Raw genomic sequence first — 24,308 nt, forward strand, 5'->3', positions numbered from 1 at the left:
CTACTCTCAGGTTGAGTAATTGTCATTTTTACTAAAATATGTTTTTAAAAAAAGAAAAGTAAAAATATATGCTCAACTTTACATTATCAGCCTATGACTTTTTCTACTACATCAACGATGGCATATCAGTGTATATATCACTATAAATTGAATCCTTTTATGTTGACTGTCTGCTAATCTAACATGGGGGGTTTTATGTTATTATATTTTGATTATCAAAGTTTGTGACTAAATAGGCAAATTTCCCATCCTGATGACTTCCGAACTTTATGCTCCACTAGAGGGAAACTCTTTTTGTTACCTATGGCAACCATGTGGTAGAATCAGGGGAGAAGGTAAAGGACAAATTTTTCAGGGCTTATTGTAGCTAATCAATTTCTAACTTGCCTAGTTATACGCTGTGGCAATAATTAATTGCAGAAAATTAATTGAGTGCATTAGACATAAAGTATTTACTGTTTCAAAAGCTAAGAATTTTGGGGTTTGGGGGGTTTTTTGGTGGGGTTATTTTTGGTGAGGCAATTGGGGTTAAGTGACTTGCCCAGGGTCACACAGCCAGTAAGTGTTAAGTGTCTGATGTCACATTTGAACTCAGGTCCTCCTGACTCCAGGGCTGGTGCTCCATCCACTGCGCCATCTAGCTGCCCCTAAAGCTAAGAATTTTAAAAATCATCTTAATACCTTGTTGGTGACAAATCTATCCCCGAAGTCCAAATGCCTCTCCTTCCAATAGATCATCAATGTTAAAACAATACTGATCAGATGATACTGGCAATATTAGTAAATCTACCTAAAATGATCTCTAATTGGGGCAGCTAGGTGACACAGTGGATAGAGCACCGGCCCTGGATTCAGGAGGACCTGAATTCAAATCCCGCCCCAGACACTTAACACTTACTAGCTGTATGACCCTGGGCTAGTCACTTAACCCCAATTGCCTCACCAAAAAAAAAAAAAAAAAAAGATCTCTAATTAAAAAGTTGTGATATTTGGCATCAGAAACTATTTTTAAAGAATTGAACATTAGAATTACTATATTATGGTATGACTATTTCTAGTTGTTTTAATGCTATAACCATAAAGAAAAATGATCTAATCTCTTAAAATTTAATTATTTTACTAATGTAAAATTATTCATTTTATGTGGACACCTTAATGTTTGAATCATGAATATGGCATTGGTATATAAAGTGAATAGAGAATGGATTATTTAACTAATTTAGGCAAACACAATGAACATTTGCCTTCCTAAATGAAATGAAAGTAAAAGGATAAGACCAAGATGTTAATACTTTATTACATTTTTAAAAAAATGATCAGAAGACTGTGAGGTCTGTGGTTTTCATTAATTTGGCTTATCATAGCCCTTCTTTTCCCAAAGCCTAGAAAAAAGTCACATCCTGCTTGTTCTGGTTTTTTGTTTTTGTTTTTTTGTTTGTTTGTTTGGTTTTACAGGGCAATGAGGGTTAAGTGACTTGCTCAGGGTCACACAGCTAGTTAAGTGTCAAGTGTCTGAGACCAGATTTGAACTCAGGTCCTCCTGAATCTAAGGCCAGTGCTTTATCCACTGCGCTACCTAGCTTCTGGTTTGATCTGTTTTTTAATCATTATGTTCCTGAGTTATCTGGGGCATGAATTATTGTACTAGAATTTATTTTTTTTAAAAAAAGGAGAGAAGAAAAAATATATAAATAAAAAACATTTACGAAAAGTCTCTTTTTACTTGATTTTTTTTTGGTCTGGTTCTGTAGAGATATCCTGGTGAGGAATTCCCTCTACCACTATTAATCAGCAATTATTCTATAATTTATAGAGTTAGAAAATTGCCTCAGACAGAAATGAATTATGATACAGCCATTATATATGTCAGAGACATGATTTCAACATAGCTCTAACTGAATCAAAATCAGGTTCTCTATCCACTACATTAAAAAATCACACAGACACACGCAAAAAAAGAATCACAGTATTTGAAAATTGAAAGGGAACCCAGTGGCCACTTAGTCCAATAGTAAAGAAATTCCCCCTATTAAGATACTTGACAAGTGAGAAAAATGAAAAAAGAAAATTAACAACCAGATGAAATCAAGAAAAGTTTACATGCCTAATATATGCCAGGCACTGTGCTAGCTACTAGGGGTGCAAAGTCAAAAAATGAAACATCCTTGTTCTCAAGAACCCTACACTCCATTGAGTAAAAGACATGTGCATGTATCTACAAAATAAATACAAGGTAGTTAAATACAAAGAAGTTATTAAGCGGTCTCTAAGGAGTTGGATGATTGGACATCATGTTGAATCAGTAGAAAAGTTCCCATCATTTTTTGTTCCTTGGGCCTATTGGCTTTCAAGAAACTTACCTACACTCTCTATTCACTATGAAAGGAATAATTTTTAATAAACCATGCATATGCATATAAAATAGATTAATTATTTCAGAAAGATAATATATCCATTATGTGTTCCCTGTACCTTTTGACAAGTTTCTCATATGCCTGGAGGGATGGATGCCCCAAGAGAGAAACCTCTAGGGTAGAAGGGGGTGCTTGTGATATGTCTTGAAGAGAAGGATATTATGAAGTGAAGTAAGAAAGGAGTACCATGTGTAAGGAAAAGAGAGATCATTTTGGCTAAACTGTATACAGCGCATAAGTGGGCTGGGAAGGTACATTGGGGGCAAGTTGTAAAGGGCATTAAAAGCCATGCAGAGGGAAATGTATTGAACTCTAGAGGTAATAAGGAACCACTGAAGTTTAGTGAGAAATTGAAGGATGTAATCAGAGTACGTTTAAAATCCTTTTGACATCTGTGTCTTGAGAGTAAATTAGATAACAGATTGGAGACAGGGAGATCAATTAGGAAATCACTGCAATAGGCTAGGTTAGAAATGATCGAGGCAAGGGGTGGCTAGATGGCGCAGTGGATAGAGCACCAGCCCTGAATTCAGGAGTTCTTGAGTTCAAATCTGGCCTCAGACACTTGACACTTACTAGCTGTGTGACCTTAGGCAAGTCACTTAACCCCCCATTGCCTGGCAAAAAACAAAACAAAACAAAAAACAAAAAAAGAAACGATCAAGGTAACAACCAATGCAGTGGTCTAGACTATGAGAAGAGATAAGGGGTCCGATACAAGATATGTTGTTGTTTGCCCTTCTTTTTTTTCCCTTTTTTTTTTTTTGGTGGGACAGTGGGGGTTAAGTGACTTGCCCAGGGTCACACAGCCAGTAAGTGTCAAGTGTCTGAGGCCGGGTTTGAACTCAGGAACTCCTGAATCCAGGGCCGGTGCTTTATCCACTTCGCCACCTAGCCGCCCCCTGCCCTTCATTTTTGAAGAGGACACTGACATGCTGATGTCTTGACTTGCAAGTGAAGTGGATTTAAGTGAGGCAGAGGTGCACCAAGTCATCACTCTCACGCTCTCTCCCTGAGTCACAGAAGTCCCATGGCAAGACAAAAGTCAGACAACTTGTGATGGCCTGAGATTCAGTGGATGACTTTGGAGCCTTTGATGTCTGACCAAGCTCTAAACACTCACCAGTGCTTGCTTCAGCAACCTTTATGGCAGCTGGAACAAATTGTTCACATAAGGCTATTCTGCCAGGGAAAGTCTTTACATGTTTAGGGTAGACATCCCCATAACTCACCAAACAGATTTGAGGTCTGTAAGTTACCGTTACCATCAACCAGGTTTAACCTGCCCACTGAAACAGTTTACTGGGGTGTGGCTGCTGTGCAGGCTACATTTTCTTGGAGTCAAAGGTGAAAGTTGGATAAATCGGATAGACATCAAAGGTGAATGAGCAGTTCTGAAAAGGGCTTGGCAAGCCCTCATAACAAAGGTACTAGTCCTCTCTGAACACGCGATATACCCCCAAGAGATGTAGCAAGGGCATAAATGACAGTTTGGCAAATGTTTATTTGTATATATGAAGCAGGGTAAAGGAGTTATGGATAATTCTGAGGTTAATGGACATGGGATACTGGAAGAATGGTGGTGACCTCAAAGGACATAAATAAATTAGAAAAAAGGAAAGGGTCGGGGAACGGAGAATTCTATTTTGGATATATCAAATCTAACATGTCTCTTGGATATCCAACCTGAAATGTCCAATAGGCAGCTGCTGATGTGTGACTTCAGCTCCAGTGAAATATCTCAGTAAGAGATAAACCTATGGGAACTGATGAGGTTATTGAGGGAGTGTAAAGATTGAAAAATAGGGCCTAGGACACAGCTTTGGGGTACACTTAATTAGGAAGCATAATATGCATGATGAAATTGCAAAACAGCAAAGGAGACTGTGGAATCATTAGATTATCTCTCCAGGTCCCTTCAAGCTCTAAATCTATGACCCTATGATTTAGTAACTAAAAGATGATTTACTAAGTTTGGAGAAAACAATTTCAGCTGAGTAAAAGGATCAGAGATCAGATTGCAAAGGATTTGAAGAGTGAGAGAAGAAAAACAGAAATAATTAACCTAGCTCTTTTTTTTTCAGGAGTTTGAACAAAAGGAGTGTGTGTGTGTGTGTGTGTGTGTGTGTGTGTGTGTGTGTATAAAAGAGAATCCATGCTAACTTCATGGATGATAGAGTATGTTGTTTTTTAAAGACCTAGGCATTAAAAAAAAAGGGGGGGTAGACAGGCATGTTGGAAGACAGTAGAAAAGAAACAGTAGATAAAGAGAGTTTAAGATTAGCTAGAGAAAGGGAATGATTAAAGGGCCAATCTTCTAGAGAAGATGGGAGGGGAGGGGATCAAGAACTCAGGGGTTGATGTTGTCTACTTCAGTAACAAAGACTGGAGGAAGAGAGGATATAATTATGGTGGGGAATGGGGGGTTTGAGATTAAGAGAACAGAAAGCACACACTGATTGGCTTCAATTTTCTCAGCAAAGATAATAGAGATAATAGATCCTCAGCTAAAATAGTGAAGGGAAGGTTGGAGATTTGAGGATGGAAGGAGTGGAATAAAGAATGAATTAGGGAGGAGTAAAAACAATATCAGCCTAGTTAAGATTAGGTAACATAAATAAGATTAGATAACATAAATCTGTTTTAACGATTTGATGATCCAATTTGCACGTGGAATGGAGCACAATCTTGCTGGAGCAACTGAAAATTGGAATTTGGAAAAGAATTAATGATGATAAGACTTGTATGCCAGGTATTTGAGAGTAGAAGACAATGTGGCCTCGAATTAGTTAAGTATAGGGTCAATATTGGAAAGTGAAATCTTAGCAATAATAACAGACAAAAGGTCTGTCTGGAGTGCTCTGCTCTTTTCCCTACTTTGTGATCCCATCAATGCCTATGGGTTTAATTATCATCTTAATAGAGATGATCCACATCTCTATGTTGATACCTAGTCTGTCTCCTAAGCTACAGTCAGGAATCACCAACCACCTTCTAATCATGATTTAATAATATATTAACAACATTACCCAAAAAGCCTCCCCCCCCAAAATAAAATGTGACTTAAATTTTAAAAAATAATTTCCAATTTCCTAATTTGAAATTTGACTATTGATGTTTAGCAACTATCTTTTGGATATGTCACACTGAATATCTCCCAGACATCTCAAGCTCAACAAGCCCAAAACAAAATATATCAGCTTTCTTCTGTAAAGAGTAACAACATTCTCCAGTTAAACAGGCTCACTTGACCTCAGTGTCATACTCAAGGTTTATCAGTTCTAATCATGCATCCCTTTTGCTCCCTTAATACAATCACAACCCTGATATAGGCATTCCTCAGCTCTGATCATTCTCTCGGACTCAAGTGTTTCTCCACTGCAATTCATCCTTCACTCAGCTGTAAAGTGATTTATCTAAAGTGCAGGTCTGACTATGGTATCCACCTACTTCATAAATTCGAGGTGGTTCCCTTCTTCCCTCCAAGATAAAATATAAAATCTGTTTATCATTTAAGGCCCTTAAAAATCTGTTCCCTTCCTACTTTTCTACTCTGTTTAACCTTTAATCTCCTCTACATGCCCTGAGATCCTGCCATGTTGGCCCACTTCACTTCCCAACTTTGTGCCTTTTCTTTTTTCTTTTCTTTCTTTCTTTTTTTTTCTGGGGGAGGGGGGGTGAGGGTGAGGCGATTGGGGTTAAGTGACTTGCCCAGGGTCACACAGCTAGTAAGTGTCAAGTGTCTGTGGCCAGATTTGAACTCAGGTCCTCCTGAATCCAGAGCCAATGCTCTATCCACTGCACCACCTAGCTGCCCTGTGCCTTTTCAGTGACTGTCCCTTTATACCTGGACTGCTCTCTCTCCAACACTACTTCTTGCCTTCCCTCTATGGCTTCATGGTTCTGACCAAATACAATCTCTTTCAAGAGTTCTTTGCTCTCTCTTTCTCCTCCCTAAAAAACACACTTTCTTTGTTCAGAAATTTCTTTTCATGTACACTGTATATATTTTGTATATACATAGCCATTTGTATGTTATCTTGTCCATTAGAATGTAGTTACTTGAGGAAGTGAAATGTGTTTTTACCTTTCATTACATCCCCAGGACTTAGCAGATTGCCTGGCAAATACTAAGTGCTTGATAAATACTTGTCTGACTGGCATGAGAAAGTACTGAAGTTTAGAGATTGTGATGAGTATGAAAAATAGGTTTAGGAATGGTGAGGCACAAGAAAATATAGCATAGTAGAATTTTTAGGGTCAGATAGAAGAATGTCAGAGTTTTTGATCAAGGAATTAGAAGACTTGTAGGAAATGCTGAGATCCAGGTTGTGGCCATCTCCATGGTTGGCTGAGTTGGGGTGGAGGAGGAGCTCATGAGATTTGAGGAGACTGAAAAGCTAGGAGATATGGGCATTTGAGGAAGTCATCGCCATAAATGCTGAAGTCCCCTAAGTATAATGGCAGGAGGTGGGAAGGAGACTGTGAGTCAAATTCTAAAGTCCTTGATATAGGAGGAAGAATGACTTTGGGGTTGGTAGGCAATCGGAACTGTGATCTGTATGGGGAAAACGATTAATAGAATGATGTTAAAGGCTACTAAATGATGGCAACAAATGAAAAATCTCAAAGTGGCAATGGGAGCAAGGAGCATTCTGATTACCCAACTAGGACCAGTGTGTCATGGAGTATGAAAAGAGATCCAACTAGAAATGGAGAGACATGGCAATTTAGGTGAAGCCAGGTCTCTGTGAGTATAAATCAATGCAGATAAATATTAAATTATTTTGGTTGTAATTTGTATTTTTCATTTGGTACTAAATGACTCTCAAAATCAATATGGTACAATTTTTTAAAAATTAGGATTTTAAATATTTCACTTGGTTTCAAGTCCTAGGTTGAAGACTGACTGACTGTGTGACCATGGATAAGTAATTTCTTATCTCTTGGCCTTAATTTCCTATAAATGAGTTGTTTGGACTAGATGACCTCTAAAATACTTTGCCAGCTCTAAATCTATGTCCCAATGATAATCTTCAGCAGTTGTAGTAGCCAAAGTAGCTTCAGCCAATCCTTGACCAAAAGATTCCTATATTTTTAATCCCATAATAAAATAATAGCACAAAGAATTGATGATAAAGTTTAAGCAATCGATTAACGTTTTATTTTTATTATCTGCACATTTCAATTATCCATACTAAGTCTTAGCCCTCCCGTTACCACGGATAATAAAAATAAAATAGAAAGGTAGGTTTTAGCTTCATCTAATACTGATTAAGGATCAATAACTTACTTTTGTAAAATCAATGCTGAATCCTCCTTGACAAAATCCCTGTCCATCAGCATCAATATTTTCTAAAGTAAAGGGAAAAAAGTTACACGTCATAAGAAAAATAACTTCCATAGTTTGACAGAGAGCTAATGATTTATTATGGTATTCTAGTAAAGACAACAGGCATCAGGTTTTTTAGAGCTATATTATCCATAGGAAAAACAACAACAACAAAAAGATTAAAGCACTTACTTGGACAAATGAATCAGGAACAGGGCTGAAAAAAAAGCTAAAATTTTTAGTCTTTCCTCCCACCCTCCAACCCTGCTGTCCCACTTGACTGAACTCTGTCACCATTTAATCATGATAAATGCCAGAAAAGGGGTACTTAAATTTTCAATTATATCTTTACACTCCTTATGAAAGCTCCAAGATATACATCTAACGGTTTATTACCAACCTAGAAAGACCATACACTCAAGTAGTTCAGAGTTTCATGCAGCGTGCAAATTAATATCTTCCACATAGTTCAGTGTAAAATAAGATGCAAACAAAATGGGTTCTGAGAGCAACAAGGGGCCATCTTTATAATTAAATACTTTCATAGGATCATAAATCTAGAGCTGAAAGGGACCTCAGAGGCTATCTATTCCCCCCTTCCATTTTACTAATGAGGAACCTGAGGCCCAGAAAGATTAAGTGATTTTATATCTTTATATCTCCCTCAGTGCCCTGCAGTGTCTTATACATAGTAGGTGCTCAATAAGTGTCTGCTGAATTAAAAAACCCAACTTTCTTGGTGGCTTTTCTGTCCTACACCAATATAATGAGAATATTATATTTTGGTTACTACAGGATCTTTATAAATGAAATAATGTTAATAAAAATCATTTAGGGGCAGCTAGGTGGCACAGTGGATAGAGCACCGGCCCTGGAATCAGGAGTACCTGAGTTCAAATCCGGCCTCAGACACTTAACACTTACTAGCTGTGTGACCCTGGGCAAGTCACTTAACCCCAATTGCCTCACTAAATTAAAAAAAAAAATCATTTAGCACACTGCTTGTCACTTACTAGGTAGTACATAAATGTTTATTCCCTTCCCATTTCCTTTATTCCCCTAATACTAATGAATTTAAATAACAAATACATAACACTTTTACTGTTACATACTGTGTTTATATATGAAAAACCAAAACCTCATTTTTAAAATTTTTTCTTAGCAACAAACATTTATTTTATTTTTTCCAGTTACATGTAAGGGTAGGGTTTTTTTGTGGGGCAATGGGGGTTAAGTGACTTGCCCAGGGTCACACAGCTAGCAAGTGTCAAGTGTCTGAGGCCAGATTTGAACTCAGGTACTCCTGAATCCAGGGCTGGTGCTTTATCCACTGCACCATCTAGCTGCCCAAGGGTAGTTTTCAACATTCATTTTCATAAGATTTAAGAGTTCCAAATTTTTCTCCCTTCCTCCCTTTCCACCCCCCTCCACAAGACTACAACCAGGTTAGATATGTACAATCCACAAGTGCCCTTTTTATCAGTTCTTTCTATGGGGGTGGATAGTCAGCTTCACCATCAGTCCGCTGGGACTGTCCTGGATTATTGCATTGCTGAGAGTAGTCAAGTCATTCACAATTGCTCATGAAACAATGCTGCTGTCACTATGCACAACGTCCTCCCAGCTCTGCTCACCTCACCATACACCAGTTCATGAATCTTTCCAGGTTTTTCTGGGATCATCCCGTTTGTCATTTCCTATAGCACAAGACCATTCCACCACAATCACACACCACAGCTTCTTCTGTCATTCCTCAATTGATGGACATTCCCTTGATTCTCAATTCTTAGCCACCACAAAGAGTTGCTATACATAATTTTTGTACAATTTTTGCCCCTTTTTTCTTTTTTTCATGATTACTATTGTTAACTGTTTCCCTTCCATCCTATTTCCTTCCCCATGATATTTATTCTATTATCCATCTTCTTTCATCCTATCCCTCTTCAAAAGGGATTTGCTTCTATCTGTTCCCTCCCCCAATCTGCCCTTCCTTCTTTTGCCTCTATCTCTTTATCCCCTTTCCCTCCTATCTTCCTGCAGGGTTAGAGAGATTACTTTACCCAATTAAGTGTGTATGTGATTCCCTCCTAGAGCCAATTCTGATGAGATTGAGATCTTTGAGCCAATTCCAATGAGTGTTAGGTTCATTTACTACCCAGATTAAATAGATTACTACACCCAGTTGGGTATGTATGTTAATCCCTCCTTTTGAGGCAACTCTGATGAGTTTGAGCCTTTTCTGATGAGTGTAAAATTCATTGTCCTGCTCCTCCCCCATCTCTTCCCCCACTCCCTAAGCCTTTTCCCATTTCTTTCATGAGGATTTCACCTCTGCCCTTCCCCCTCCCCCAGTGCATTCCCTTTACCCCCTCAATTTATTTATTTAATTTGCAGGGCTATGGGGGTTAAGTGACTTACCCAGGGTCACACAGCTAGTAAGTGTTAAGTGTCTGAGGCTGGATTTGAACTCAGGTACTCTTGAATCCAGGGCTGGTGCTTTATCCACTGTGCCACCTAGCTGCCCCCTCACCCCTAGGTGATACAGTGGACAAAGCATCCACCCTGGTCCCAGGGGGATCCCAGCCAAAACCCATCCTTAGACACAAAACAGTCACCCACTGCAAAACACAAGGTATGTCCCCCAACTCCAATTTTTATGGTTCTCTAGGGTCTTGAATTTGAAAGTCAAATTTGCCATTCACTTCAGGTCTTTTCATCACAAATACCTGAAAGTCCTCTTTTTCATTAAAGTCCCATTTCTTCTTCTGAAAGATTATGAATAGTTTTTCTGGATATGTGATTCTTGATTGTAACCCCAATTCCTTTGCCCTTTGGAATATCATATTCCATGCCCTCCAGTCCTTTAATGTAGAAGCTGCTAGATCTTGTGCCATCCTGACTGGGGCTCCACAGTACTTGAATTCTTTCTTTCTGGCAGCTTGCTATATTTTCTCCTTGACCTGAGAGTTCTGGAATTTGACTATAATATTCCTAGGAGTTTTCCTTTTGGGATCTCTTTCTGGAGGTGATCGGTGAGTTCTTTCAATTTCTATTTTAGCTTCTGCTTCTAGAATTTCAGGGCAATGTTCCCTAAGAATATCTTGGAAGATGAAGCTCTTTCCCTGATCATGGTTTTCAGGTAAACCAATAATTTTCAAATTATCTCTCCTGGACCTATTTTCCAGGTTGGCAGTTTTTCCCAGAAGATATTTCACATTGCCCTCTACTTTTTTAATCATTTGAATTTGCTTTATTGTGTCTTGGTTTCTCATAAAGTCACTGGCTTCCATTTGTTCAATCCTAATTCTTAGGCAATTATTTTCACCAGAGAGCTTTTGTACCTCCTTTTCTATTTGGCCAATTTGGCTTTTCAAGCTGTTGACTTTTTCCTCATGTCTTTCCTGCATCACCTTCATTTCTCTTTCCATTTTTTCCTCTACCTCTCTAACTTTATCTTATTAATTTTTTTTTTGAGGGGCAATTGGGGTTAAGTGACTTGCCCAGGGTCACACAGCTAGTAAGTGTTAAGTGTCTGAGGCCGAATTTGAACTCAAGTACTCCTGAATCCAGGGCCGGTGCTCTATCCACTGCACCATCTAGCTGCCCCTCTAACTTTATCTTCAAAGTCCTTTTTTAGTGCCTCTATGGCCTGAGACCAATTCATATTTTTCTTGGAAGCTTTAGATATAGGGGCCCTGATGTTGACATCTTCCTCTGAGGGTGCCCTTTGGTCTTCCTTGTCACTGAAGAAACTTTCTATGGTCCTCAGCTTTCTCTGTCTTCTCATCTTGCCTTTCTTTTACTTGACTTTTAGCTCCTTAAAGTGGGGCACTGTTTCTGGGTGGCACTACCCCAAGCTTCAGAAGTCGCAGGTGGTATGATTTAAGGAGGATCAGGTTCTTCACTTGCCTGGCCTGTTCCCTGGTCCATAGATGACCCCAGACCAACTTGCTAATCAACCAGCTTTGTGTGTTGTGGTTGTCAGCTCTGAGGAGCCTGTGCCCCTCCCCCACCAGGGCCACTGCTACTCAAGCCTACCTCCTGGTTCCCAGCAGGGGTGAAAAACCCAAGTTCTGCCTCAGCACCAGCATAGACCCCTGTAGTCTACCCCCTGCCAAGGGCTCAGCCCTCTCACCAGACTGTGAGCTTAGTTCCAGACAACACTGGCGCTTCAGCTGATTCAGAGGCTCTGGGGGTCTCCTTCTCTGGTGAGGCCTTCCTGGGACTGGATCTGTGTTAGGGTGACTGTGGGGTTCGGTTCCAGTCCTGTCTCAGCACAGCAGCTTCCTCCTTCTGACCTTCCAAGCAATTCTTGGTTAGAAGATGATTTCAGCACCTTCTTCTGTGGGTTTTGCTCCTCAACCTCATCTTTTTTTAAAGCCTGAACCTTCAACACTCTTGACAATATAACTTAATTGTATGATATCTTATTCATTATGTAGTCTAAAAATAACCAAAAATACTTTCAGAGATTCCTAATTGATTTTTAATCCTAAGGAGCTACTCTATATTATTCATCTTAGTAATAAAGAACATAATATTACTACAATTTAAAATTTTTTCTGACCAAAAGGGAGTGGGAAAACATGGTATTTAGGGTTTCCAGAGCATGGTGAATCATTCTAAGGAATTCTGCTGTGACCTCAAGTCAACTATTGTATATCCTTTGTTTCAGTTGTATCAGGAGACTATTTCAGGCTATTTGTGAAGACATTCTCTCCCAATTATGGATCTGTAGGATAATCTACAGCATTTGTATAAGATGCACTTTCAAAAAAAATAATACTTTTTAAAAAAGATTTCTTGGCAGGTAAACAAGAATATTTACTTTTCATCAATTTAAAGGGGGGTTTTGGTTGTTGAGCCTTGTATATTTTAACAAGTTTTTTGAATTGACTTCTACTCATGATTAATGATCTTTTTTTCCCTTATTATTTCACTAAAGTGGCATCAGCATATTTGTGGATCCCTACATAATGTAATAATCAAGGAAATGAACAACTACTTCAAAGGACATAGATGAAGTAATTTCTAAATAAATCCTAATACATCAGAAAAGGCTTAGAGAAAAAAAAAGAGTCTTTTAACAATGAGGCTGGAAAAATAATGCTGTCAATGTGTTTTAGGACTCAGTCACCAAAGCTGATCTGCATACAAGGGAATGGTCTATACACCTGACCCTTAGCTCTCCTGAGCTCCAGTCCTTTCTCTTCAACTGCTTGCTGAATATTAAAATGGATTCTGAGGGCATCTAGTCTAACATGTATAAGAATCTCCTCTCTAAATAACACTCCAACAAGTGTTCCTTTAGCCTTAACATTATTCTTACAGAGGGGCTATTCATCTTGAAGTAGACCACTGATTATACTCTGGGATAATTCTTATTGCTTCTAAGTTTTTATTCCACCAACCACTAAAATTCAACTTGTCCAAAACAGAACTCATGATCTTTTCTTCTAAACCTTCTCCAATTGCTAAAATTCACACTATCTCTTAAAGGTCTCATAAGCATCTCAATTACATAAAATCACAACCTCAAGGTCATATTTGACACTTCCTTTTCCTCTTAATGGCTGCCATCATTAACTTGCCTAATTCTATTGATTAAATCTCTGAGACATCTCTTCTACCTAATTCTTTCTTTCCACTCATTTTGTCACCACTGTGGTCCAAGGAGGTGATGATTGAGCCCCTCATTTTTGTCTCTCCTTCTTTGATCCTTCCATTGTGCAGTTGCCAAAATAATCTTCCTAAGGCACCAATCTGACCACATTATTCCATTTTCCAGAAATCTTTACTGGTTTTTATGCTATAGGAGAAAATGGGGCAGCTGGGTGGCATAGTGGACAGAGCACTGGCCATGAAGTTGGGAGTTTGACCTCAGACACTTATTAGCTATGTAACCCTGGACAAGTGATTTAACCCCAATTTCCTTAAACATCCAGGCTCTGGAGGAGAGAGTGAGGTTAGTGACCTTGCACAGCCCTCCTTCATTTAAATCCAATTCACTGAAAGTCATGACATCACTCAGATGTCATGGTCCTCTACTAGAACAAAGAACAAATAACAATGATAGGAGAAAATACATACTCCTCTGCCTAGCATTTAAGGACCTCTATGATTTGGTACCAACGTGACTTTCTAGACTGATTTTACATCAATGTCCTCATACAGTCTACATTTTAGCCACAATGAGGAAAAAGGTTGCCCAAAATCACACAGGTGAATAGAAAAAGAATAGAGATTAAAACCCAGAGCCCCTGTTTCCCATTCTAATTCTTTTGTTCATTACACCTAAGAATGCAGAATGAGTCCCCACTTTTGACCCCAGGAATTAAGTACTATTGAAATGTATGATCTAAAGCCATACAGGTCAGAGAAGAATAGTTAGAGAGTGTCTTGATACAAGGCACTTTTGCATTTACTTTCAATTGTGAGATTTTTAAATTTGGGTATTAATTATATAATCAAAAACTCAAATCTGAATTGGGCTTACTTCCCCTGCCCCCCCCCAAAAAAAACTTTCCTTCATCACTATCCTGTCTTAGGAAACTACCTTCATTATGCTCAACAACAAAAAAAGAGAATGAGAAATATTCATTCATCCATTCAACAAATGTCCCTTGAAAAATCTATGGTGGACATTTGGTAGACTAGGCACCTCCAACCAAGTCTCCATTATGTCCTCTCCCTTTCAAAGCTGCTGTTTGGTCTTTACCAAAAAAATTTTATAACATCTGATATTCCCCACTAAATTAGAGGACTAATCAGGCCATGACAATAAATGCTTATATCTAAACAGAAATGTAGTCTGCCATCAATATCAGGTCTTTTAATCCACTGTGAATTTTTTGTTTGCTTGTTTGTTTTTTCAGTGAGGCAATTGGGGTTAAGTGACTTGCCCAGGGTCACACAGCTAATGAGTGTTAAGTGTCTGAGGTTGGATTTGAACTCAGGTACTCCTGACTCCAGGGCCAGTGCTCTATCCACTGTGCCACCTAGCTGCCCCCACTGTGAATTTTTTTTTTTTTTGGCGGGGCAATGGGGGTTAAGTGATTTGCCCAAGGTCACACAACTAGTAAGTTTCAAGTGTCTGAGGCCAGATTTGAACTCAGGTACTCCTGAATCCAGGGCCGGTGCTTTATCCACTGCGCCACCTAGCTGCCCCTCAAAAGTGTTTTTATATACTTTCAGTTTTACCATTAGTATTTTAAATACCTGAAATTGGTGGAAAATGGACCTCTGGACAAATAAGGTTTGCTGTACCTTAAACTATCAATCCCAGAAGAATCCAAACAGAAGAATCTAAAACTTGGCCTGGGATAGGGACTAGATCCATAATTTTACTGATATAGGGAATTGCTTGGTAATGAAAGTCCCTTTATCAATTCATGCCTACCCATCCTCAACAACTTATAGGCTTAGAGAGAGGCCTAGTTCAGTGAAAGGTGAAGTGATTCACCCAGACTCCCACAGCTAGTATTTATCAGAGATGAGACCTGAAAACATGTCTTCCGGGCTTTAAGGACAGTTGCCTCTCCAAAAATCTGACCTCTATAAGTAAAGCAACTCAATACCCTATATTCAATGTTATATCTAGAAAATTTAATCCAGCCTTAGAAAGATCTAGAAAGGAACCATTAGGATGAACACAGAATTTCAAGTTTGAAAACTGAAGTTTTAAAAAAAATTAACCTTGAAATACAATTTAGCCACACTAATTCTTAAGGATTCATTCTATGATATACTCTCTGGCTTCCTAATTAAGGGTAGATACCTCAATTATGGAAATAATATTTATCACGTGTTTAAGTCATGTGATAAATGATAAAGATACCAGATTCTTCCTCACAAAAAAGGCTGAGCAGAGTAGTGGCTCCCTATTGGGAAAAGAACGTCAAGACAAGCCTGGTTAGAAGAAGGCAGATCAAAAGACTCAAGCAATAGCTAATATTCATATACTGTTTCCTATGTGAAAGGCACTATGCTGAGTTCTTACAATTATTATTTCATTTGATCCTCACAAAAAATCTGGGAGGTAGGTGTTATTAATATTACCATTTTATAGCTGAGGTACACAGCTAATAAGTGTCTGAATCCAGATCTGAATTAAGATCTTCCTGATGGCAGGCCCAATGATATATCTACTGTGCCACTTAGCTGCCTCAACACAGGGCTTAGAAAGATATGACATATAGAAAGTGAATATAAGTTGAATTCGTATTTCTAGGTAGCATAAGAAAACTTATGATAAAGAAATATTTCATCCAGCAGCTCTTATTTTGCTATTAAAAGACACACTGGCCTTTCAATGTTCCTTTGGATCATTGTATCAGAAGGATTCTGCAAGGTGAAGAATATCACACTTGAACCTAGAAGATGTAGCTTCAAGTCCCACCTGCAAAAATGACTACATGAGAGGGAAGCTAGGTGATGCAGTGGATAGAACACCAGCCCTGGAGTCAGGACGACCTGACTCCATATCCGGCCTCAGACACTTAATACTTACTAGCTGTGTGACCCTGGGCAAGTCACTTAACCTTGATAGCCTCACCAAAAAAAATTTTTTTCTTAAAAAAAAAAAATTGACATGAGTGATGGTGGGCAAGTCACTTCATCTGGCTAAAGCTGTTTCCTTCTCTGTAAAACACCACTAATACTAATTAAAGTATCTTATACTACTGTTGTAAGGAAAACACTCTCCACAGATGCAGAATGATGACGCCCTTGTAATTTATAACTTCAGAGATTTGCCTGAGGACACTAAAATTGGCTCAGCCAGAGTCAGACCACAAGGTACTATCAGAGGCAAACCTATGTATCCAAGTCCCAAGGCTGAACTAAACACACTATACCATGCTAGCTCTCAGAAATATGGCAGTGATGTTATTAGAAGAGCTAATCAATATGCATTTTCTATAATGGACTCACTAGGACAAATTGGAGACTTTTTTGTGTCATAACATTTACAGGTGTGACTCCAAGATCACCTAATGATGTACACCACTACTCTAGAGGGTGAGAACTAAAGTTTTCATGGTAAGGACAGGCAAAATGGTCCACGGTACCCAGAGAATGATGGGATTATTTATTCATTTATTCATTCATTCATCCATTTATTTATTTATTTTTGTGAGGCAATTGGGGTTAAGTGACTTGCCCAGGGTCACACAGCTAGTAAGTGTTAAGTGTCTGAGGCCGCATTTGAACTCAGGTCCTCCTGACTCCAGGGCCGGTGCTCTATCCACTGTACCACCTAGCTGCCCCCTGATAGGATTATATTTATATCCAGACATTTTGATCTCACAGGAAGACATATTTAGCCTCAATCTTTATACAAAATTCATTTTGAGCAAATACACAAATTGTCACAAAATAAGCTTCACGTCCCTTTCTAAAAAGTTGCTGCAAAGCATAAGGAAAGAATTGATTTCTTTACATACTTGACCGGCAGGGAGCATATTCAACAGTCTTTGTTCCATCTTGTAGAAAACATGTTCCAACAGGTTCTCTCTCTTGTTTTAGTTCAGTCCTCCAATGATACAGTGGAGCACAGGCCTGAAGCCAAAGGAAGGAAAACAGAGTATCAGTAAATGTTAGTATTTTTATCCTTTAATTTTAATTTCTCTATACATCAATCTACACTATAAAACAGGCAAAGTCACAATAAAACAAACAGTTTAGGGTCATGTTGAACACATGAGAATTTAATAAATAAATGCTTCCTGAATGTAGAAAGATTAAAAATAAGTACCTTTCTCATATCCCATTAAAGAGCATATAAAATAGTCCAAGTAAATATCACTTCAAATAAGGTAGGAGAACTCATTCCGAAAAAAAATTTTAAATGCTTTTTGCTCAAATGAGAGTCATATTTTGAACTGACTTAGAGACCAATTTTTTCCAATGATGAACAGACTCCTTTAAATGGTTCTGAGCATAATCTGTTGACTGAGAAAGTTTTATTGTTTTCATAGATGTTGATTTCATCAAGTTGAATAAGGAATTGGGTCCAAATCAAGTAACCACCAGGTTTTTAACACTATAGGGCAGAAGGGATAAACTGTAGCTTTTAACTAGATGCCTTTGCAGCCTAGCTGAAATGAAGCCTTGGCAGAGAAAAACCTTAAATCACATGTGGGGTAAGGTAATATAAGACATATAATAGAAAAGAAAAAAAAACATATTAGGTATTAATCCACCACTGGGGTAGGTGGTATGAAGAGACTACAAAAATTAAAGATTCATTCACCTAAGAAAATATATTAAAATTTACCATTGCTATTAACACTTCATTACTTTCTTTTCCCTTATTGAACATAGGGTAGAAACCCTTTCCTGGGGTGATGACAGTTTTGATGAATTATTAAATAGCTTATTTTGTTGGTTAGAAAGCAAAACAAATTTTCTTTAAAATTAACTTCAGTTTCCTGATAATTAAATTTTGAAAAATTTAAGATAGTAGAAATACAAAAGGGTTCGGTCAGTTTAATTTAAAAAATATTAAGGAATTCCTCTCCCCCTTCTCTTCTATTATTTTATTACTGATGGTTTTCATTTTTTACAACTCATTAATGTAGAAGTGTATCTCTTCCCTATCTCAGTACATCTTAACAAAAGATTTAAAATTAAAAAAAAAAAGTTCAGTAAAACTGACCAAAACAATGATCATGTCTGTGAGCAAAAAACCCCCAAAAAACAAAAACAAAAAAACCCCAAAAAACCCATCCTCATAGTTTATGAAGAGAGGGCTTGACATATAACAACAAGAAATCTGTCATTGGTTTTGATAGTATTATCATTTTTATACTAGCACAACCCAACAATGAACAATGACTATCCCTTCAATTATTAATTCATTCTTCATTTCTTTAAAGAATGTTTCCTAATTGTACTAAATGTCTTAAGTGTCTATTTATAAAAATTACTCTAAGACCATGCATTTGGCAAAACTTTTGAATGGGATTCCCTTTTCTATTATTTCTTCATGCTTTTAAAAAATTGCTATGTATGCAAAAATGCTAATGATTTTGTGGATTTACTTTGTATGCTGCTACCTTACTGAAGTTATTAATTATTTCAATTTGGTTCTTTGCAAATTCTCTGGAATTTACTATCAAGTTATTTGCAAATAGAGATGATTTTATTTATTCTTTAACAATGTTTAAGCCTTTAATTTCTTTCTCTTCTCCTCTTGCTAGAATTTCTAGAACAATTCAAACAATAAAAGAAGAGGCAGCATTCTTGCTTTTTCCCTGTATTTCCTGGAAGGGTTTCAATGTTTCTCCTTTAAAACTATTTCTAGCCTTTCATTTTAGATATGTACATTTTAACATTTTTTAAAATTATATATTCTCATGTTTTATACCATTTTTTTTTCATGAATGAGTACTATACTTTCTCAAAGACTTTTTAAAAAATCCATCTTGAGGGGCAGCTAGGTGGCACAGTGAATAGAGCACTGGCCCTGGAGTCAGGAGGACCTGAGTTTAAATCCAGCCTCAGACACTTGACAGTTTACCACCTGTGTGACCCTGGGAAAGTCACTTAACCCCAATTGCTTCACCCCCAAAAAAATCCATTTTGAAATAGTCATGTGGTTTGGGCTATTATTATGAAATATAATGAGAATTGTTCTAATTGTTGAATCATTTTTGTATCTCTTGACAAAAATCCAACGTGTAGCAATGTATAACTTTTGGATGTATTGCTATAGTTTTTTTTTCTAGTTTTATTCCAAATTTCCATATCAGTATTTGTTTCATAAAGGAAAATTGTTCGAGTATTTTCTGAGTTGTTGAGAACCACTTGCATAGTATAGGAATTAACTGTTCTTTAAATGTTTGGTAGTCTTTACCCATAAATCTATCTGGAAAGGATTTTTTTTCTTTAGAACTTCCTATATGTCTTTTTCAATGTTGGGTTTTGTGAGGTGTTTGTTTTTTTTTTTTTGGAGATTAGGTTAAGATCTCTATTTCACATTCTAGTAATTTGGGTATGTTATATTTTTAAGATAACAATCCACTTTCTTTAAATTCTTTGTTTTGCTGCAATAGTTTTGAATAGTAGATTCTCAAAATTCTTTTTATTTGTTGTCTGTTGTAAGTACACCTTGTTTCTTAAAAACATTTTCTTGGTAATTTGGTTTCCTTTCTCTTTTTTGTCAGGTTAGTAATACACATATTAACTTTACTATCTTTTCAAAGAACCAGCTTTTCTCTCCTTTCAAATCTACTGGGTAATTTTAGTATAAGACTCATAGAGTACATTAAAATATATTACAAAAACACCATATAATAATAATATAGCATAATTATACCAATGTACTAATTATTACAAATAACATTTTCAGTTATTTTTTTTAAAGGCACATCAAATTATCTACTGGCAAACTATTCAAAGAAAGGCAGAACAAATTATTTGAAAGAAATGCAGCATGGAGAAAAGGTGAATAAAAATAAGTCACAGAATGCTCACATGATGATACAGGGCTATCAGAAGACTAGTTTTGAATAACTTCTAAATTTTAAAAGGGGCATAGCTCATTAGTACTGCCCTTTTCAATTGTAGTACAAGTCTACTTAAAAGAAGACTGGCACTTTTGGTCAAACAAAACAGGTAGGTTAAGAAAGGGGTCAATAGGACAGCTAAGTGGTGCAGTGGATAAAGCACCAGCCCTGGATTCAGGAGGACCTGAGTTCAAATTCGGCCTCAGACACTTGGCACTTCCTAGCTGTGTGACCCTGGGCAAGTCATTTAACCCTCATTGCCCTGCAAAAAAAAAAGAAAGAAAGAAAAGAAAAAAAAAACAAAGGGGGCAATGGAGAAATAGTAGAACAGTATCCTCAAAGAAAAAAGAGAGAGAGATAGATGATAAATTGTGTCACTGTGGCCAGACCAAATCTAGATTATTGCATTCTCTGAGTTACATTTTAGAAAGAATACTGACAAACTGGAATGTGTACAAAGGAGAGTGGCCAGCATGGCAAGGGGACTGAAAAGCTTTTATGACATTATACCCCTAGAAACCATTCTTAAAGTCATATTGTTTGTTCAGTCATTTCAGTCAAGTTCAACTCTCTTTGTGACCCCATTTGGAGTTTTCTTGGCAAAGATTATAGAGTGATTTGCCATCTCCTTTTCCTGATCATTTTTGACAAATGAGGAACTGAGGCAAATAGGGTTATGTGACTCACCCAGCTACTAAGTGTTTGAGGCCAGATTGGAAACTGAGGAAGATGAGGCTGGTGCTCTATCCATTGTACCATCTAGCTGCCCATAAGAATCCTACTGTTGAAAAGACTGAGAATATTTAACTTGGAGAAGAGAAGACTTTGGGAGAGCATGATGAATTGGGGCAAATATGTGAAAGGTTGGCACATATGGGAGGAAAAAGACTTCTTGTGCTTGACTGTAAGAAAATAACAAAAAATAATGAGTGCAAGCTACAAAATAAGATATATAAGGAAAAATTTCTAATGATTAGAGCTGTCTAAAAGTGGGATGGGCTACTTCAGGAAGTGGCGAATTCCCCATATTTGGAGTTGTTGAAGCACAGGGTAGATAAATGATCACTGCCAAGGATACTATAAAGGGTTTTGCCATTTCAAGAATGGACCACATGACCTCTGAGGTTCCTTCCAACTTTAAGATTCGGTAAATTTATCAAACTAGCAGGTGAAGACAGAAGAGGTTTGAAAGTGTTTTTATAGTTGCTGAACAAAGGCTGAAAAAAGTTTAAGACAGCTAAATTTAGTTACTGGACTGGATGCTTAATATGCCTTCCTAGAACAGTAAAGATGTGACTAATTTTATTACAAATAATACTTCTGCAAATAATTATAATTTTTTTCATTAGTGGTTTAAAGCCATTTGGAATCCTTTTCACCATGCTACAAAATTTTTGTGATTGATTCCCAACCATATTAACTGTCATAATTATTAAGAACTGGATGACAGTAAACACCAGTCAAAAATGTATTTTCCATCCTTGTGAAAATTCTTTCTCCATTAGACATGTTTTGTCTCCTTGACCCAACCTCCCAACCACCATTTATTTCAAAATAGTTCACTGGTGTCTGTGTCTGTGTGTGAATATATAAATATAAAGATACAGAAATCATAGCTTCATTGAGCTGGAAGGGTTCTTAAACATAATCTAGTCCAACTCCCTCTTTTCAAAGATGAGGAAACTGAGATATAAAAATGGTTTAGTGCAAACCTGGGATTTGAACCCAGGTCTCCTGACTCTATGTTCAATGTTCCTTCTATTTACCATACTACCTCCCTCTTTTATACAAATCCTTGATATAAAGAGAGGAAAAATCACAAATTTTTATTCCTTTGATGAAAGGTAGTAGGTGGTTAAACTAATGTTTGAGATAATATTTCTTTTTGCAGGCAATGGGGGTTAAGTGACTTGCCCAGGGTCACACAGCTAGTAAGTATCAAGTGTCTGAGGCCGGATTTGAACTCAGTTATTCCTGAATCCAGGGCCGGTGCTTTAACCACTGCGCCATCTAGCTGCCCCCTTGAGATAATATTTTTAAAATCCTAATGGCTCACAAAAATTTTCTTTAGTTCACAGCAAATCCCACTTCCAAACTCCACTAATGCTGATGAGGACACTTACTATCTGTCTGAGTTTCACAACCTCACTGAGATCTTTGACTCCTCACTCTTACTCACCTCACATATTCAATCTGTCACCAAATCTTCACATTTCAATCTCCACAACATCTCTCATATGCACACGGTTACATAGACATCTACTTCTCTCTACAGTTACACAGACATCACTCTAGTTCAGGCCTCCATCACCTCTTAACTAGACTTTTGCCAAAATCTCCTATTTCGTTCAACATCCCTAAAACTTCTTCTCTAAATTCCTATATGTCTTCCACATGCTATTTGTAACTAAAGCTTATACCTAATCATATCATATCCCTATTCAATAAACCCTAGGATATTTCTAGAATAAAATATTAAAACTCCTCTCTTTGGCATTTCAATTATCTTCATAACTTGGTCCCTTCTTATCTTTCCACTTCTTTTTATACATTACATGCATACTGTGACACAGTTATCCTAGAATACTTGTGAAATTGCACCCATGCTTCTACACCTCCCACCACTGTGTTTTCACAGTGGCTATCTCTCATGAATAGACTGTACTTTCTTTTCACTTCTAACATTTGGAATCCCTGGTTTTCTTCACTCAGTTCAAGTGCTGTCTTTTAATGAAGCCTTATTATCCTGTTCTCCCCACCTCCCCACTCTAGTGTACTCTCTCCCAAACTAATTTGTATCCATATTGTGGATTATACATATATAATATACATAATATGAATGTGTGTGTACATGTGTATATATATACACATACATATATACAAATATATATTGTTGTTTTTCAGTCACGTCCAACTCTTTGTGACCCCATTTGGGGTTTTCTTGGCAAAGACACTGGAGTAGTTTCCTATTTTCTTCTCCAGCTCATTTTATAGACAAGGAAAATGAGGCAAATAAGGTTAAGTGACTTGCCCAGGGTCACACAGCTAGTGGTAGAGACCAGATTTGAACTCAGGAAGATGAGTATTCCAGATTCCAGGCCCAGCACTCTATCTACTGTGCCACCTAGCCAACATGTGTATATATACATATTCATATATGTAGATATTGTCTTTGTTATAATATAAGCTTCTAGAGGGCAGGGATTATTTTAATTTTGCCTTTGTATTTCCAGGACACAGTGTTGGGAATAAAGTAAACATTTAATAAATGCTCATTGATTGACTTAAATTGTACTTCCAAATAAGAAAAAGCCTATATGAGTGTTTTGGGGTCAATTCTATTCATAGATTTGGCAGTTTAGTAGTATTGTTTTAAACTAAGTCAGATATGCATTTTGTGTGAAGTGGCTCTGTTTCCTTCATTAGATTATAATTTCCCATAGCAAACACAAAAGAGCTTTGTTTAATACACAGCTCTTTATAAAATGAGTCTTCGATGAAAACTGTTGCTTAATCAAAAATGTCATTCCTACTTATTTCATATCCTTTCGTTCCACTGTGGCTCATATCATTAAGCTAAAATCCCAGCATATTCTTACAGTTAAATATGAAGTTTACACAGACATATAAAGAACTTCAAGGGAAAATGAACAATACTAAGATGAACAAATAACAACTAGCATTTAGATAGCATTTTTTGTCAAGTGCTTCAAAATATTATTTTATTTTATCCTCACAACAACACTGAGAAATAGATGCTATTACTAATCCTACTTTACAGAACAGAAAACCAAGGTTGAGGGGGGGGGGGCTAAGTGACCTGCACAGAGTCACATAAATAAGTATATGAGGGAAGATATGAACCCAGGTCTTCCTGACTCCAAGTCTAGCACTTTATCCATTCTTCCATTTAGGTGTCTCCAAATGATCAGAGAAGCAAAATGGGGGAGAAAATCAACACTTTAATTTCCTTTTAAGTCAACTGATTGTATTTACATTTCGGGGGCCTATACATGTTATTTCTATAGTTTACACACTAGATTTTCTTAGTTA

The 24,308-nt window shown here is 37.3% G+C and overlaps 1 protein-coding gene across 2 annotated transcripts in view; it reads right to left on the reverse strand.

Annotated features, from left to right (window-relative positions):
- The window catches only part of ITGAV (integrin subunit alpha V), a 115,800-nt gene that overhangs the window by 42,450 nt on the left and 49,042 nt on the right, over nt 1-24,308 (reverse strand). For both annotated transcript variants that reach the window (XM_043992982.1, XM_043992981.1), the window contains exons 4-5: nt 17,190-17,304; nt 7,708-7,769 (exon numbers count right to left, since the gene is read on the reverse strand). In XM_043992982.1, coding sequence (XP_043848917.1) covers nt 7,708-7,769; nt 17,190-17,304 — 177 coding nt within the window. The remainder of the gene's footprint in view (nt 1-7,707; nt 7,770-17,189; nt 17,305-24,308) is intronic.

This window comes from Dromiciops gliroides, chromosome 3 (assembly GCF_019393635.1).
Source record: "Dromiciops gliroides isolate mDroGli1 chromosome 3, mDroGli1.pri, whole genome shotgun sequence".
NCBI classification, from domain to species: Eukaryota; Metazoa; Chordata; class Mammalia; order Microbiotheria; family Microbiotheriidae; genus Dromiciops; species Dromiciops gliroides.